The sequence below is a fragment of the Oncorhynchus masou genome, chromosome 30 (genome assembly GCF_036934945.1).
Source record: "Oncorhynchus masou masou isolate Uvic2021 chromosome 30, UVic_Omas_1.1, whole genome shotgun sequence".
NCBI lineage: Eukaryota > Metazoa > Chordata > Actinopteri > Salmoniformes > Salmonidae > Oncorhynchus > Oncorhynchus masou.
Genome location: NC_088241.1, coordinates 16,110,506 through 16,124,686, shown reverse-complemented (window position 1 = coordinate 16,124,686; position 14,181 = coordinate 16,110,506). Strand labels below are relative to the sequence as shown.

Genomic DNA, 14,181 nt, shown 5'->3' with positions numbered 1-14,181 from the left:
CTGCATTAGCACAGTTAAAGATTCCAATTCTAGCTCATAGGCAGTAATTTGAAAAAGTACAGTTGAAGTCGGAAGTTTACATAAACTTAGGTTGAAGTCATTAAAACTCGTTTTTCAACCACTCCACAAATTTCTTGTTAACAAACTATAGTTTTGGCAAGTCGGTTAGGACATCTACTTTGTGCATGACACAGTAATTTTTCCAACAATTGTTTACAGATTTCACTTATAATTCACAATTCCAGTGGGTCAGAAGATTACATACACTCAGTTGACTGTGCCTCTAACCAGCTTGGACAATTCCAGAAAATTACATCATGGCTTTAGAAGCATCTGATAAGCTAAATGCCATCATTTTAGTCAATTGGAGGTGTACCTGTGGATCTATTTTAAGGCCTACCTTCAAACTCAGTTGTCTCTGTGCTTGGCCTAATTGGGGGAAAAAAGACTGTAGAGCTCCACAAGTCTGGTTCATCCTTGGGAGCAATTTCCAAATGCCTGAAGGTACCACGTTCATCTGTACAAACAATAGGACACAAGTATAAACACCATGGGACCACGCAGCCGTCATACCGCTCAGGAAGGAGACGCGTTCTGTCTCCTAGTGATGAACGTACTTTGGTGCGAGAAGTGCACATCAATCCCAGAACAACAGCAAAGGACCTTGTGAAGATGCTCGAGGAAATGGGTACAAAAGTATCTATATTCACAGTAAAACAAGTCCTATATCGACATAACCTGAAAGGCCGCTCAGCAAGGAAAAAGCCACTGCTCCAAAACTGCCATAAAAAAGCCAGACTATGGTTTGCAACTGCACATGGGGAAAAATATCATACTTTTTGGAGAAATGTCCTTTGGTCTGATGAAACAAAAATATAACTGTTTGACCATAATGAACATTGTTATGTTTGGAGGAAAAAGGGGGAGGCTTGCAACCCGAAGAACACCATCCCAACAGTGAAGCACGGGGGTGGCAGCATCATGTTGTGGGGGTGCTTTGCTGCAGGAGGGACAGGTGCACTTCACAAAATAGATGGCATCATGAGGAAAGAAAATTATGTGGATATATTGAAGCAACATCTCAAGACATTAGTCAGGAAGTTAAAGCTTGGTCACAAATGGGTCTCCCAAATGGACAATGACCCCAAGCATACTTCCAAAGTTGTGGCAAAATGGTTTAAGGACAACGAAGTTAAGGCATTGGAGGGGCCATCACAAAGTCCTTACCCCAAACCTATAGAAAATGTGTGGGCAGAACTGAAAAAGTGTGTGTGAGCAAGGAGGCCTACCAACCTGACTCCGTTACACCAGCTCTGTCAGGAGGAATGGGCCAACATTCACCCAAATGATTTTGGGAAGTTTGTGGAAGGCTACCCGAAACAATTTAAAAGCAATGCTACCAAATACTAATTGAGTGTATGTAAACTTCTGACCCACTGGGAATGTGATGAAATAAATAAAAGCTGAAATAAATCTCTCTCTACTTTTATTCTGACATTTCACATTCTTAAAATAAAGTGGTGATCCTAACTGACCTAAGACAGTGAATTTTTACTAGGATTCAAAGTCAGGAATTGTGAAAAAACTGAGTTTAAATGTATCTGGCTAAGGTGTATGTAAACTTCCAACTTCAACTGTAGTTTGAATGATGTCTTGTGCTGTAGTTAACAACTCTGTGGCCGTGTTCGAGAGCATCAAAAAATGACTTTGGGTGACTACCTGACTGACTGATCTACAAATCACATTGCATCATAAATAACAACTCATTATTTGTAGATCAGTCCTACACAATTTACCAATGATACTTTGCAGTTGTGATTTTCTCGAACACGGCCAATGGGTAGTGCCAGAGATACTGTAAATAATGATGAGATCGTCTTGTCTCTGCCTAACAATGCGAGTTGTTCCAAAGGCGGAAAGGCAAGCGGTTTGTGGTTCCCACGTGGACAGATGTTGAATGGAGTGGACCATCGTTCTTCACCTCTTCTTCTCTGGTAGTGCTAAAACAATGTCATAGTGTTAGGAAAATTATGATTAAATGACTGAACACAATAGTCTTATTTTAAATGAAACTGTAACTAGGTAAACTTATACTCTGTTTTATTATATCTGATTAACAATATGATTTCATAAGAAGGGATTGTGTGACACGGACAAGGAGTAATTCAAGTTAATGAACACCATTCCAACTAGGAAGAAAGGAATGCTTTGTGGATTAAGTAAACAGATAAGGTAGATAACCTATGGTTGAACCGACGAAACTGAGCTCTGGGGTGTTTTAGATAAGGTAGTGAGTGCATTCCTAGGTTTTCTGTTAATTAGAACTGTCAGCTAAGTGGTGATCGATAATGGTGAGGAGTCAAAAGTTAATTCCGTTGTGTTGTGTGTCTTGTGTTAGTGAGTTGCAATGAACTTTGAATGAACTTTTAAAGTTCCCTTTGTCCCGGTTTAGAGGAGGAGATTAATTTTAGAATGAATCATGTTATTGTATATAAACTGTTGCTTGTGGTAACGTGGCAGCGTTCTGTTACCTGTTATTGAAAAGACTGGTCTCCGTCTATTTTATGCAAACAAGAATCTTACAAATTCTCATAAAATAGATAAAGGGAATTCAATTAATGAAAACATATTGGAATAACTAAATTACAGTAACACACATCTGAATTCCTCCATCTTTATGCACCTTTGACAGGTTAATAATTGTTTACTTTTATCCGGATTCCTTGGGAGTTGGGACGTCCCTACCCTAAACCATACTTTTAATTAACTAACCCTTATCTTAACCGTTGGGGCTCCGGAGTGGCGCAGCAGTCTAAGGCACTGCATCTCAGTGCTAGAGGCGTCACTACAGACACCCTGGTTTGATTTCAAGCTGTATCACAACCGGCTGTGATTGGGAGTCCAATAGGGCGGCGCACAACTGGCCCAACGTCGTCCGGGTTTGGCCGGTGTAGGCTGTCATTGGAAATAAGAATTTGTTCTTAACTGACTTGCCTAGTTAAATCAACAACAAAGAAATGGTGACAGAGTTGGGATGTCCCAAGGATACGATTTAGACTTTAGACTTTTACACAATTAACAGAACTTTGAGGAGGTAGGTGGGTTTTCTAGTAAATTACCTGGCCTGGGCTGAGTTTCAAACTCATAAGACACACCGTCATCCACTTACCCTCGCCTTATGCCCTTTGGGGAATCTCCGCGGCCATATTTGTCGTCGGTCCAAATGATTAGCCAAGCAAGGGAAGTTTGCAACGTAAGCCCTTCAGCCCTCGTTTTTAATGGAGTTTGCAAGAGCACAATTATGTTCACTTCGGGGCCTAAATCAATTCATATTTTATTAGTCGCATGTGCCGAATACAACAGACCTTACAGTGAAATGCTTACTTACCAGCCCCTAACCGACAGTGCAGTAAAAAAAAAATATGGATAAGAATAAGAGATAAAAGTAACAAGTAATTAAAGAGGAGCAGTAAAAAAATAACAATATATACAGGGGGAGCCGGTACAGAGTCAATGTGCAGGGGCACCGGTTAGTTGAGGTAGTATGTACATGTAGGTAGAGTTAATTAAAGTGACTATGCATAAATGACACCAGAGAGTGGCAGTGGTGTGGAGAGGGGGGAGCGGGCAATGAAACGCCCCATAATTCAATTTGCGATGATTGTACATCCGCTAAGAAAAGTCAGCCAAAACTTAAAACGTCAATATGGAGTCAACATACAAGTGTAAGTAAAAACAAATGTAAATAAGTTAGAAATTGTGCTTCTAATGCACAAACACATCTAGTAAAAGTAATTGTTTTTGTTTGGTCAGCTTTAGGAAATTCTAGAATAAATCATTTTCCTTCTTCAGAAGTAGCTAGACGGGCTAACGTTAGTTCGCTAATTAATTTGTTAGCTAACATACAGTAGGCATATATATTTAAGCAATAAGTCATGAGGGGGTGAGGGATATGGCCAATATACCACAGCTAAGGGCTGTTCTTATGTATGACGCAGTGCTGAGTGCCTGGACACAGCCCTTAGCTGTGGTATATTGGCCATATACCACAAACCCCAGAGGTGCCTTATTGCAATTACAAATGGGTTACCAACATAACTAGAGCAGTAAAAATAAATGTTTTGTCATACCCGTGGTATACAGTCTGATATACCACAGCTGTCATCCAATCAGCATTCAGGGCTCGTACCACCCAGTTTATAATAATAATTGCACAGTTAATATAAGTAGACATGCGATCATAATTGACTGCAGCGCCCACAAACTACCGGTGGCTGAAAATACAACCGTTGCGGGACGAACGAGTAACGAATTTGCGGGCAAGGGCGGTCCATTTAAAATTAATTATGTACTCCCTCACCTCTTGCCCTGCAAGTGGAAACTCGTCAGACGTCATGAAACGTTATCAGAAGTGTCGACTTAATTTGAGGGCTGAGGGGAGAAGGTGTGTCTGTTAAGTGTTTGGAATGCAGCCTTGTCTGTTTCGCAAGCATTCCCAGAAGTCTCGCGATGCTGCGTCTCTGAGTTTATAAACTGTGATATTGGTGCTTTCAAGACAACTGTGAACTCGGAAAAAAACTAAGTCAAATCACCTCAGTAATCTTCAGGTCGGAAAGTTGCAGCTCTAGAAAGATGGTCCAGCTTCCGATTTTGAATTCCGATGACAGTTCAAAAGTGTTTCCCCCCTAAATCCCAGTTGTCATGAACGGACTAAAGTCGAATATTTCCGAGTTTCCAATTGTTTTGAACGCGTTATAAATGAAAATAGCAGACGCAACAGGGATCTGGAAACGTTGAAGAAGTATCCTAGATTATATCCTTGTATTTCCGTGTTTGTACATTAGCTGTTCCCGCACCTGGAAAAAGTGGATAAGTGGTACATTTTTCGATTTGATATGTTACAAATGTTGTCTAAATTAATGTTGATTAGGCGATGTGTGTTAACAGCAGGAGGCCTAATAAATGTAAACATTTCGAAGCTTCCATAGTTTTACTTTCATTTTCCATCGAAATACAAAACACAGATTTACAAGTGCAACTCAAATGTGGCTTGAAAAAAGGCTGTCATATATTGTAATCATTGAATGTTGTCAATATTGTATTGATTTGTTTAACATTTCAATGATGTTAGTCTAACTGATATCAAATCTACTTTGCGGGACATAAAAAAGGCCAATTCTGTGTTCGTTACCGCTGTTTTTGGTCATTTGAAAAAAGCTAAAAGGATAATGAAATTGAAATTGTATTTCTAAACCAAGGACAACCTAAAGAAGACTTAGGCTATCTGTAATGCCATAATAAACACTAACACAATGTCTGCAGCTGTATTAAAGCATCAAGCTTTCAGTGTGTAGTTTGTTTTCTTCTCAGGTGTTTATTGTCGTCAACCACCCAAATAAGGATCATCAACCATGTCCACCTCTATCACAACTGCAAATGGAGTTGTGGTAGTGACACAAGTGTTCCCCTTGGTGGAGAGTGGCAAGGCTTCAGAGCCACTTCTGAATGTCACTCCCCAAATCCAGAGTGCGCCCCTCGCTGTGCCACTGCCTACCACTAAAGTGTCAGAGATGACAAGGGTGTTCCTGCAGCTTCAGCCACAATCTCTTGGGGTGAGAACAGAATATTACTGTCCTTTGTTTTTAGTGCTTATTCCATCCATTTGCCATTGGATTCAATCATCGGCTGTGATATTGTAGAGATCTATATTTAACATCCTTTGAGGGCAATTTGATTTAGAAGAAACATCTAGGCTAAACTGTAAACACTATTAGTTACCATTTCCACTATTGCTACTTAATGTTCCCCGAATTACTGTTGTCTCAGATTGTGCAGATTGTCCTTGGATTGGTGTGCATGGTGATGAGCCTGTCTGCTCTTCTCTCCCCTATCCTGTATGACCAGTTCCCACTCTTCATGGGAGTTGCTGTAAGTTCTGGGTCCCAAGTGGGCAAGTAATATCCAACACACTTAATGCTACACGGACACATGCAATTTTAGAGATGTTTCCTCAGAGTGAATCTGGCATCATCTATCTTACAGTAGTCCTATTGTAACCTAGAAAAGTAGGTGAACAAGCAGGATAACTGACTTCAGATCAGCATTCATGACCAAAGGGCATCCCACACCCACAGGAGACAGCAGAACTTGTGTTTATCTATAAAGTGTAGGCCTCTACAGTAGGTGACATTGGATGTGGCAGTTGATTGGACAGCATCACCTTAGTGTCATATGTCAATGGTCTAAAGTGTCTTTCTCTCCTGTGTTGCTCACTCTCTCCAGTTTGTCCTCTCTGGATCTCTCACTGTGGCTGCCCGGAAAGGAACATGTTTGAGTCTGGTAAGTCATTCGCTGTGATTGTGGTTCCAAGTTTACTTTTTTAGATTTATAAGTTGAGATGTATATCAGAAATTAAATCTTTGCTATTAGGAAGTAAAACAGGAGATATTTTTCTAGACCAAAATTCACAAACCAAAAATCTAACCAATTGGAACAGTTAATGGATTTCCTATGTCCATATATTTTAAACAAAACAAACTAACATTGTCACGAAATGGTTGTTCAGTTTCCCCTCCTCTCCATTTCCCACCCTGTCAGATTAAAGGGACTCTGGCTGTGAATGTCGTCAGTGTTCTTGTGGCTCTGGCTGGGGTTGCCTATCTTTGCATGCTGCTGACTGTAAAACATGAAGATGGTTTATGCATCGAAACTGATGACAACTATACTTCCAATTCCAACCAGAACAGGATACAGGAATGCACAAGTACGGTTAGGACAATATATGTAAGTATTTATGGAAGTGACCTGATTCATGTAATTTTGCTGTATTTATTTCTTATGCTAACTTCAGAGAACTCAGTAACCTTCCAAACACATGAGGTTGGTGGCACCTTAATTGGGGAGGATGGCTCGTAATAATGGCTGGAGCAGAATAAGTGGAATGGTATCAAATACATCACACACATTGTTTCTATGCGCTTTATGCCATTCCATTTGCACTGTTCTGGAAATGATTATGATTAATTTTCCCCTCAGCAGCCTCCTGTGCCTCCAAACAGTCTGTTTATTAAAGGTTGCAAGGAGCTAGAGAAATACATCTTTGAAGGCTTATTAAATGTTTTATATATTTACGAGATACAGTTGATATTGTTTTACCAGGATGAGAAACCTGAACAAAACTTGTAAATCCTGCTAAGTTACAATGCAAATCATTAGCCCAACCATTGACACATATTCCTCTTGCTTTACCCCTGTGTGCATCAGACAGTCTTGAATGGGGTAAAGGGCCTACTGCTGGTCCTGACGGTGATGGAGCTCTGTGTGGCTCTCACTGTCTGTGTCTTCTCTGGGAAAGTCATTCACCTCCATGGGTACTACAGCCTGAGCCGTGGCCGGGGGATGGTAAGCTTGAGAACACTGCAGTCAACGCTTACATCAACAGGTTAACAGTCTGTTGAACAGGCAGAGAGTGCAGCAGCTGTACATTAAAAACAAGTACAGTCTTACAGTAGTTCAAACATGTAATGCTGTGGGGCATGAACCATTTGGCCTATTTAACAGAACATTGCTACAATCCCTAACTTTCCCATAACATTTGTTGCTTCTTGACTCCCCCTCTTGTAAACTCCTAGGTATCAGCAATAACTGAATAGCTCCACCTAGTCCTCTGGAAGGCTTGGTGGAGTTTACACCATATTGCTTAGACACACCAATCCAGTCCTTTCAAATCCCCAGAATCGTCAAGGGTATATGGGTTATGTTGAATGGCCAGTTTGAGATGATGCCAGTCTGTGCTAGTTCCTCACTTCATCCTCCTTCCTGAACCTTGTCATTGGGTCTAGGTGGTGGTAGAGACTGGTACTGACCCCACCGGAGCCAGCCAGGCCTCCCTGAGCGACAGTGATGTGGCCTTACTGGGCAGTGTTGAAGATTCTGACACCCCGACTCCACCATACTCTCCTTGAGGCAGAACCATGCCATACACCTCACCCTACTTCTTACAACACATATTGCATTGTAGTATACCCTATGTACTCATGTGTTTCTCTTCTTTGAATTCGTTATTTCACAATTGCTTACCTAAACTCTGCATGAAGATTATCATTAGGAAGTGTGACACGCTGCGAATGTGTCTGATTGTTTTGTCATCAATGTGAGCAGTCGTGTCCTGGTGATGGTTCTGTCCTGATGAATGTATTGCTCTGTAGTGGTTCCTAATATATCAAGTAGGACTGTTATTCGCTTTGCTATTTCATATTACTGTAGAGTTAATATCTTGATTTCTGACAGTGTATCATTCTTTCATTCAATAAATGGAACATTTCCTCTTCAAGTGTTATAGTGTCTACATTGGTAGAAGTTTACACAGGTCACTGTAACCTTATTTACATCTGGTTCCAACTGTTTAATGCTTTTCTGGAGGTGAAATGCCAACCTGACGTCACATGCACTCAAATCAGCCATTCATCTTTTGCATTATTGATTTGAAGTGAAACTGAGAATGCATGTTGTTGAGTGGCGCTCTACTAAAAGCTGGGGCGCTGTAGGCTAAATATAATTCATGACATGAGGGCAATTTCCTACATCCCTGACTTAATAGCCTCACCCCCAACAAATCAGTAGGAGGAATTGATTAGTGGTCTTGCATTGGGCGAGTTTGTTTTGCATGGCCCGGTGCCCTGGTAGATGGAGATTTGTCTTTAGGACCAATGGAATGGTTGAAAATGAGCAAACCCTGCTCACCTGGGGAACCAGGCCACACAAAACAAATTTGCCCCTTGTTTCTCCAGTGATGTGCAGTCAGGGTAGGCAGTGCATTCTACAAACCACTACCCTTTGCTGGGTGTGTTACTGGAAGAAGAAAAACTGCTTATCCCATTCATTTTAACAGAAGGCAAAGGTAGGTGATCTGAAATTATTATTATTATTATTATTATATCATTATTATAAAATATTGCTTGAGAGTAGATCAATATAGCAGCACATTACTCAATTAAAGATGATTTTTGTTTTCCTTATGAGTAGCTAACTAATACAAAGACAAATCAAATGACTGTGCTTGCTGAATCAGTAACATTCACAATCACACCCTTTGAAGTATCCTGTAAAGACTATGAAGGAGTAACATGCCAACAACAACCAACATGTTGTCATGCATGGACTGTTAATGTAAATCTAAGTAACCTATTTACTGAGCTAAGTAGTCACCTATTAACTATGGTAAGATTTTTTGTTTCACCGCTCCCAACACAGCAAGCCTTGATTCAATTTGCTACAACTTGAAGGAATGCCGTGTTCCTCCCTCCAATATCCTCTCAGAGGAACAGCTGTCGAGTTATTCCAGAGGAAACTCCAAGACTCTGGGGTGAGCACTCAGTTCATTCATAGATGTTTATAGAACAGTTAGGATACTATGGATGGAAGGTATGAATGAATGTGGTTTTGTACTATATATGCCTATAGTAGTAGCTGTTCTATCACGTTCATGATGCACTGCCTGTAGCTTATAAATGTGTAATCGGTTCATACATTTTTCTTTATGTCTCTTTCTCACTACACACTTCTAAGGTGTTTGAGATGATCATTGGGGCTGCTAACGGTCTCCATGACTGGGAATCATTTTCAGCTGAACGGTTTCTTTAAAAGAGATGTCTTTGTCATGTTTATTGTTGGAGGATGGATCAGCTATATATTGATCAGTTGTCTTTTAGGTTAAACTAAAAAGAAATTGGAACTGTGCTATTTGTATTCATGCCACTTGCATTGTTCAATGATACTTCCACACATTGTGTATGTGATCTGTCTCTAAAGTTCAGGATGTTGTTATTTATCCCGTAGGTCCTCCTTAGTGGAATTACTCTTGTATATGCTGGCATTCACCCCACATATAGTACTTCTGGGAAAGTAGGTGAAAGCTGTTTAGATGGCATTCAGAGGCTGGCACCTAGGGTTGTGTCTAGTTCAACAACTGTTAACTCAACCAACTGCTGTCAACCCCTTATACCATGTGTAATCAAGTAGTCGATTTGGTTCTGGGTTCAAGATCAGTCAACCCCTTAGTCAATTAGTCAACCAAGGTAAATATATTTGTGTTTTCTTTAAGAGTATGTCGCCTCTGTTTCCACAGGTGAAGTAAAATGTCTCACTGAATATAATGACTGCGATATTCACCATGGTGGGTTTTGGGCTTGCAGTATATAGGAATCCTTTGTCCAGGGAAGTATTCTCTGCTGCTTTTAAAAAGTTCCAGTTCCGCTGACCAGTCAGTCCAGAACACTGCAGGAACACACTCCCCCAGGGGCTGCCGACACATCCATCCACCTGTACGCAGCTGGTTAGACAGAGAAAATACAGTAAATCAGTAAAGGAGTTTATGATTTGGACCTTCGTTCAGCTTCTTGTGACAGATCATGTATCAGTTTAGTTTATTAGGATCACTATTAGCTATTGCACATGCAGCAGCTACTCTTCCTGGTGTCCACATAAAACATACAAATACATGACAAAACACAGAACAGTACTAGACAAGAACAACATAAAATATTTCATTACATTTAAATTATAATCAGAGTTATAACATATATGATTATAATAAATATGATACTAACGACCTGAGCTGATTTAAATGTAGGTGTTCAGTAATGTGTTCAGTGATGGGGTTGAGTGTGTGAGTGTATCAGTGAGGGTCCAGTGAAGGAGACAGAGGGAGAGATGCATGTCCACCTTGCAGTTGTCACAACAGATGCCTTTGGAGGGACAATGGGCCCCAGGAACTTTCCGAATGCACTGTATGTGTGACGCACTTAGGAGTAGTGGATGTGGAGTCAGGCGCAGGAGCCAGAAGGTACAGAACAATGTGTTAATCTCCGGCACAAAGAAAATAGTACACGCCAATACAGGGCGCACATAAACGACCGGCCCAAAACCAGGACCAAAACAGTCCGGGGAAGAAAAAACAAACTGAAACGCACTACCACACAGAAACAACAGGGGGAAAATAAGCCCTCACAAAGAGCAGGTGGGCCTTACCGGCTTAAATAGCCCAACTAAAAACCTAAACAAGAAACAGGTGAAACCAATAAGACAAAACCAACAGAAAAGGGATCGGTGGCAGCTAGTAGACCGGTGACGACGAGCGCCGCCCGAACAGGCAGAGGAGCCACCTTCGGTGGGAGTCGTGACAGTATGTCCAAGCATACACCATACAAACTGGTCAAATACCCCTGCAAAGAGGATCACCCCTACTCCAATTTCTACTGAGACACTGTGGTAGGTATTTTCTTCAATACCAAGCAAAGGCCTGATGTAGATTCGCTCTGTGTTGCTGCATCTGATAACATCTGATAATAGCTTCCTTCCTGTGAAGCTCCTGATCAATGGCATGCTGGGCATTCTGATTGGTTTCTTGGTGCTGGAGATGCTGATCAGTGTGATGGTTATCACGTATGGGCTGTGCAACATGGGTACCGACGACCCAGAGGTAAGAACCAACTCCTCACAACCAACCCAATTTTTTTCCCACTAATTGGTCTTTTGACCAATCAGATCAGCTCTGAAAAAGATCTGATGTGAAAAGATCTGATGTGATTGGTCAAAAGACCAATTAGTGGAAAAAATATCAGAATTGGGCTGCCTGTCTAAACGCAGCCTTGTTGTCACTTTCTGATTAGGTGACTAGATTCACTAAGATTAGATATGTCCCTCTCCTCCCTGCTCAGGTCCCTCAGACTGACACCCCTCTGTGTGTTCCCAGCAGCACTGTAGACCCCCCTGTGCTCCCCTGGCACTCAGAGTGAAGTCACCACAGTGGTGCACTGCCTTGAAACAGTCAGACATGATGATAAAGGGCAAATCTTTGGCCTAGTGGCAAGAAAAAAAAGAGGGAAAAAACATACCTTACTGTTATGCTTGCCTTTCTTGCACTAAAACACTTGTACTTGTGTTTTCTTACTAATACTGATTCAGATGAAAGCTGCTGCGCTGAGTAAAGTTTAACTTACAATGATTGTCATATGTGGCTGTCTTACCTAATTAGGACATTAAGTTAAATCGCTTTGGATTTCTACTAAGCTATATAAAATTATTTTAAGGTCACACCAAGGATCATTTAGCTATTTGAATTTGAATTTTAAGACCCCTTGAAGAATCCCCCAAAATATATTTAAAAAATATTTGATGGAAAATTGTACTTGGCCCATAAAAACGCATTGAATAACAAATTCACTACACGGAACAATAGATAGTCCCCCCCAAAAAATCTAAAGAAAGTTTGTTCTTAACTGTCTGACCTACATCTGAGAGCTATAACAAATATCAGGAACATTTATTTGTATTATTATTTGTATTTATTTGTGCATGTACTTAACTCCTTATTTTTGGCACTAAACAGTGTCCATATATACTTACATCATTTTTTAAAAGTGGTACTGGCGACCTTCAGACGAGTCTTGTGAGGCCTGTGGGTACCCTAAAGCAAAATAACACATGTACGCGTTTGTGAGACTCACCTTTCCACAGAGGGGTGATATTAGTGTGTAGCCCAAACAGTTCCGGACACAACAGACAAAAGTTGACAGATAGGCAGTAAGATTATGGGGGTCATAGAACAAAACGGAGAATATCATCGTGAGAGTCTTATCTTTCCATAGAGGGGTCATACATTATTTAAAAAATAATAATAATCGGACGCTACAGACGATTATGTGAGAAGACCGATTTTCGGGATGTCTCATGATTTGACAAACACTTCTCTCGCTAGCTCTGTTACTTTTCATCGCAGATGCGGAAGTGCGACATAGGCGTATATGGTGGATTGAGAAACATTATGCTTAAACTGTGCTGTTTACATGATGAATGTATAATTTTTATTGAACCTTTGTTTAACAAGGCAAGTCCGTTATGAACTAATTATTATTTACAATGACGGCTTACCCCTGCCAAACCCGGACGGCGCTGGGCGAATTACGGCCGGATGTGATACCGCCTGGATTCAAACCAGGGACTGTAGTGACGCCTCTTGCACTGAGATGCAGTGCCTTAGACCGCTGCGCCTCTCGGGTGCTAAAATTTAAATCAAATCAAATCCATCTCATTCTTCAATACATTAGATCTTACATAGATATACCTTACATTATTGGTATCAGTAGATTTGAACTGTTAAGTTGTGTTTTTCAAAATTGTTATTTTAGGCAGGTTTATTTTACTGAAGCATCTTCAAAATAATATTGGTCTTTGGCACCACCTACTGGATCAATACTACACTGAATGGGGCGGCACATGGGTGTGATTAGTTTTTTGTTGTTCTCCATGATAATTGATTATGTATTCTCTCAGGGAGAACAGATATTGGGAGGTCTTTGTTTGCGGACGACCGGGCACTGTGGAAGAGAGGGAGAAATATTCCCCATAAAGTCAGGAGAGTTCAAGAAGGATCAGAGAAGTTGAACAGTAGTCCCACAGGTGGGGCTTCAAGTTCTCAGTTGAGAAAACCAGAGGTGTGGACTTGAGTCACATGACTTGGACTCGAGTCAGACTCGATTCACAAATATGATGACTTGCAACTCGATGACTCGTCACTTAACTTGGACTTGAGCCTTTTGACTCAAACTGATACCCTCCCCAAGCCCAAATATTAAACATTATGCTATTAAAAAAAACTGTGCAGCGCATCAACATGCGTTAAGGTTGGGCGATTGTGTATAAGTTTACATCGCCCGATTGCGCCCCATAGCGATCCTCGATAGTCGATTGAAATACATGGCTACCCATGTATTTTCATTGAAATAAAGTTTATTTGGAAAGTAATAAATATATATATTTTTAAAAGCATTCATGATTTGCGTAAATGTAATATACTAACTATTACTCTTGTTAAAAATATTAAACGGTATTACATTTGGTGAAGAGCACATCATGACTTGTTAAGGACTCGAAACTCAAAGTTTAGGACTTGAGACTTGACTCGGACTTGCCTGACTTGGGGGGGGATAGAATAGCATTAAAAACAAATGACAAGAGTTGTGGAATAGGGAGGGAAAGGGAAGACTCCTGTGTAAGATCCAGGAAAATGTGAGGGCAGGGAGGAACGAGGGATCACAAGGCTCTGGGACACACAGAGCTCAACATCTGACTGGGTGTGATCACTGTCAGGAGAAGATGGAGACAGTGGAAAACGGGTTATTT

General features: G+C 40.8%; 1 protein-coding gene and 1 long non-coding RNA gene across 4 annotated transcripts; one reads left to right on the top strand and one right to left on the bottom strand.

Annotated features, from left to right (window-relative positions):
- The first annotated feature begins 4,578 nt into the window (after nt 1-4,578).
- LOC135522158 (membrane-spanning 4-domains subfamily A member 4A-like) lies at nt 4,579-8,332 on the top strand. 3 transcript variants are annotated; one of them, XM_064948170.1, is made up of 7 exons: nt 4,579-4,876; nt 5,371-5,612; nt 5,905-5,928; nt 6,283-6,339; nt 6,598-6,783; nt 7,264-7,401; nt 7,842-8,332. In XM_064948170.1, the coding sequence occupies exons 2-7, from the start codon at nt 5,412-5,414 to the stop codon at nt 7,962-7,964; spliced, it is 729 nt and encodes a 242-aa protein (XP_064804242.1). In that variant the 5' UTR covers nt 4,579-4,876; nt 5,371-5,411; the 3' UTR covers nt 7,965-8,332. The 3 variants fall into 3 exon arrangements, with proteins under 3 accessions (XP_064804242.1, XP_064804241.1, XP_064804240.1); XM_064948169.1 differs by having other exon boundaries at nt 4,580-4,876; nt 5,355-5,612; nt 5,827-5,928; XM_064948168.1 differs by having other exon boundaries at nt 4,582-4,876; nt 5,827-5,928.
- LOC135522159 (uncharacterized) lies at nt 7,046-13,141 on the bottom strand. The gene is made up of 4 exons (XR_010452651.1): nt 12,931-13,141; nt 12,406-12,466; nt 10,171-10,330; nt 7,046-7,450 (listed from the first exon to the last, which is right to left on the bottom strand). It is a non-coding gene; the product is annotated as an uncharacterized LOC135522159 (long non-coding RNA).
- Nucleotides 13,142-14,181: the final 1,040 nt, after the last annotated feature.

Coding starts and splice junctions, on each gene's coding strand:
- LOC135522158 (XM_064948169.1), top strand. CDS start 5,412: ATGTCCACCTCTATCACAACTGCAAATGGAGTTGTGGTAGTGACACAA. Junction 6,340..6,597: donor AAGGAACATGTTTGAGTCTG/GTAAGTCATTCG, acceptor CCACCCTGTCAG/ATTAAAGGGACTCTGGCTGT. Junction 6,784..7,263: donor GTACGGTTAGGACAATATAT/GTAAGTATTTAT, acceptor TGTGTGCATCAG/ACAGTCTTGAATGGGGTAAA.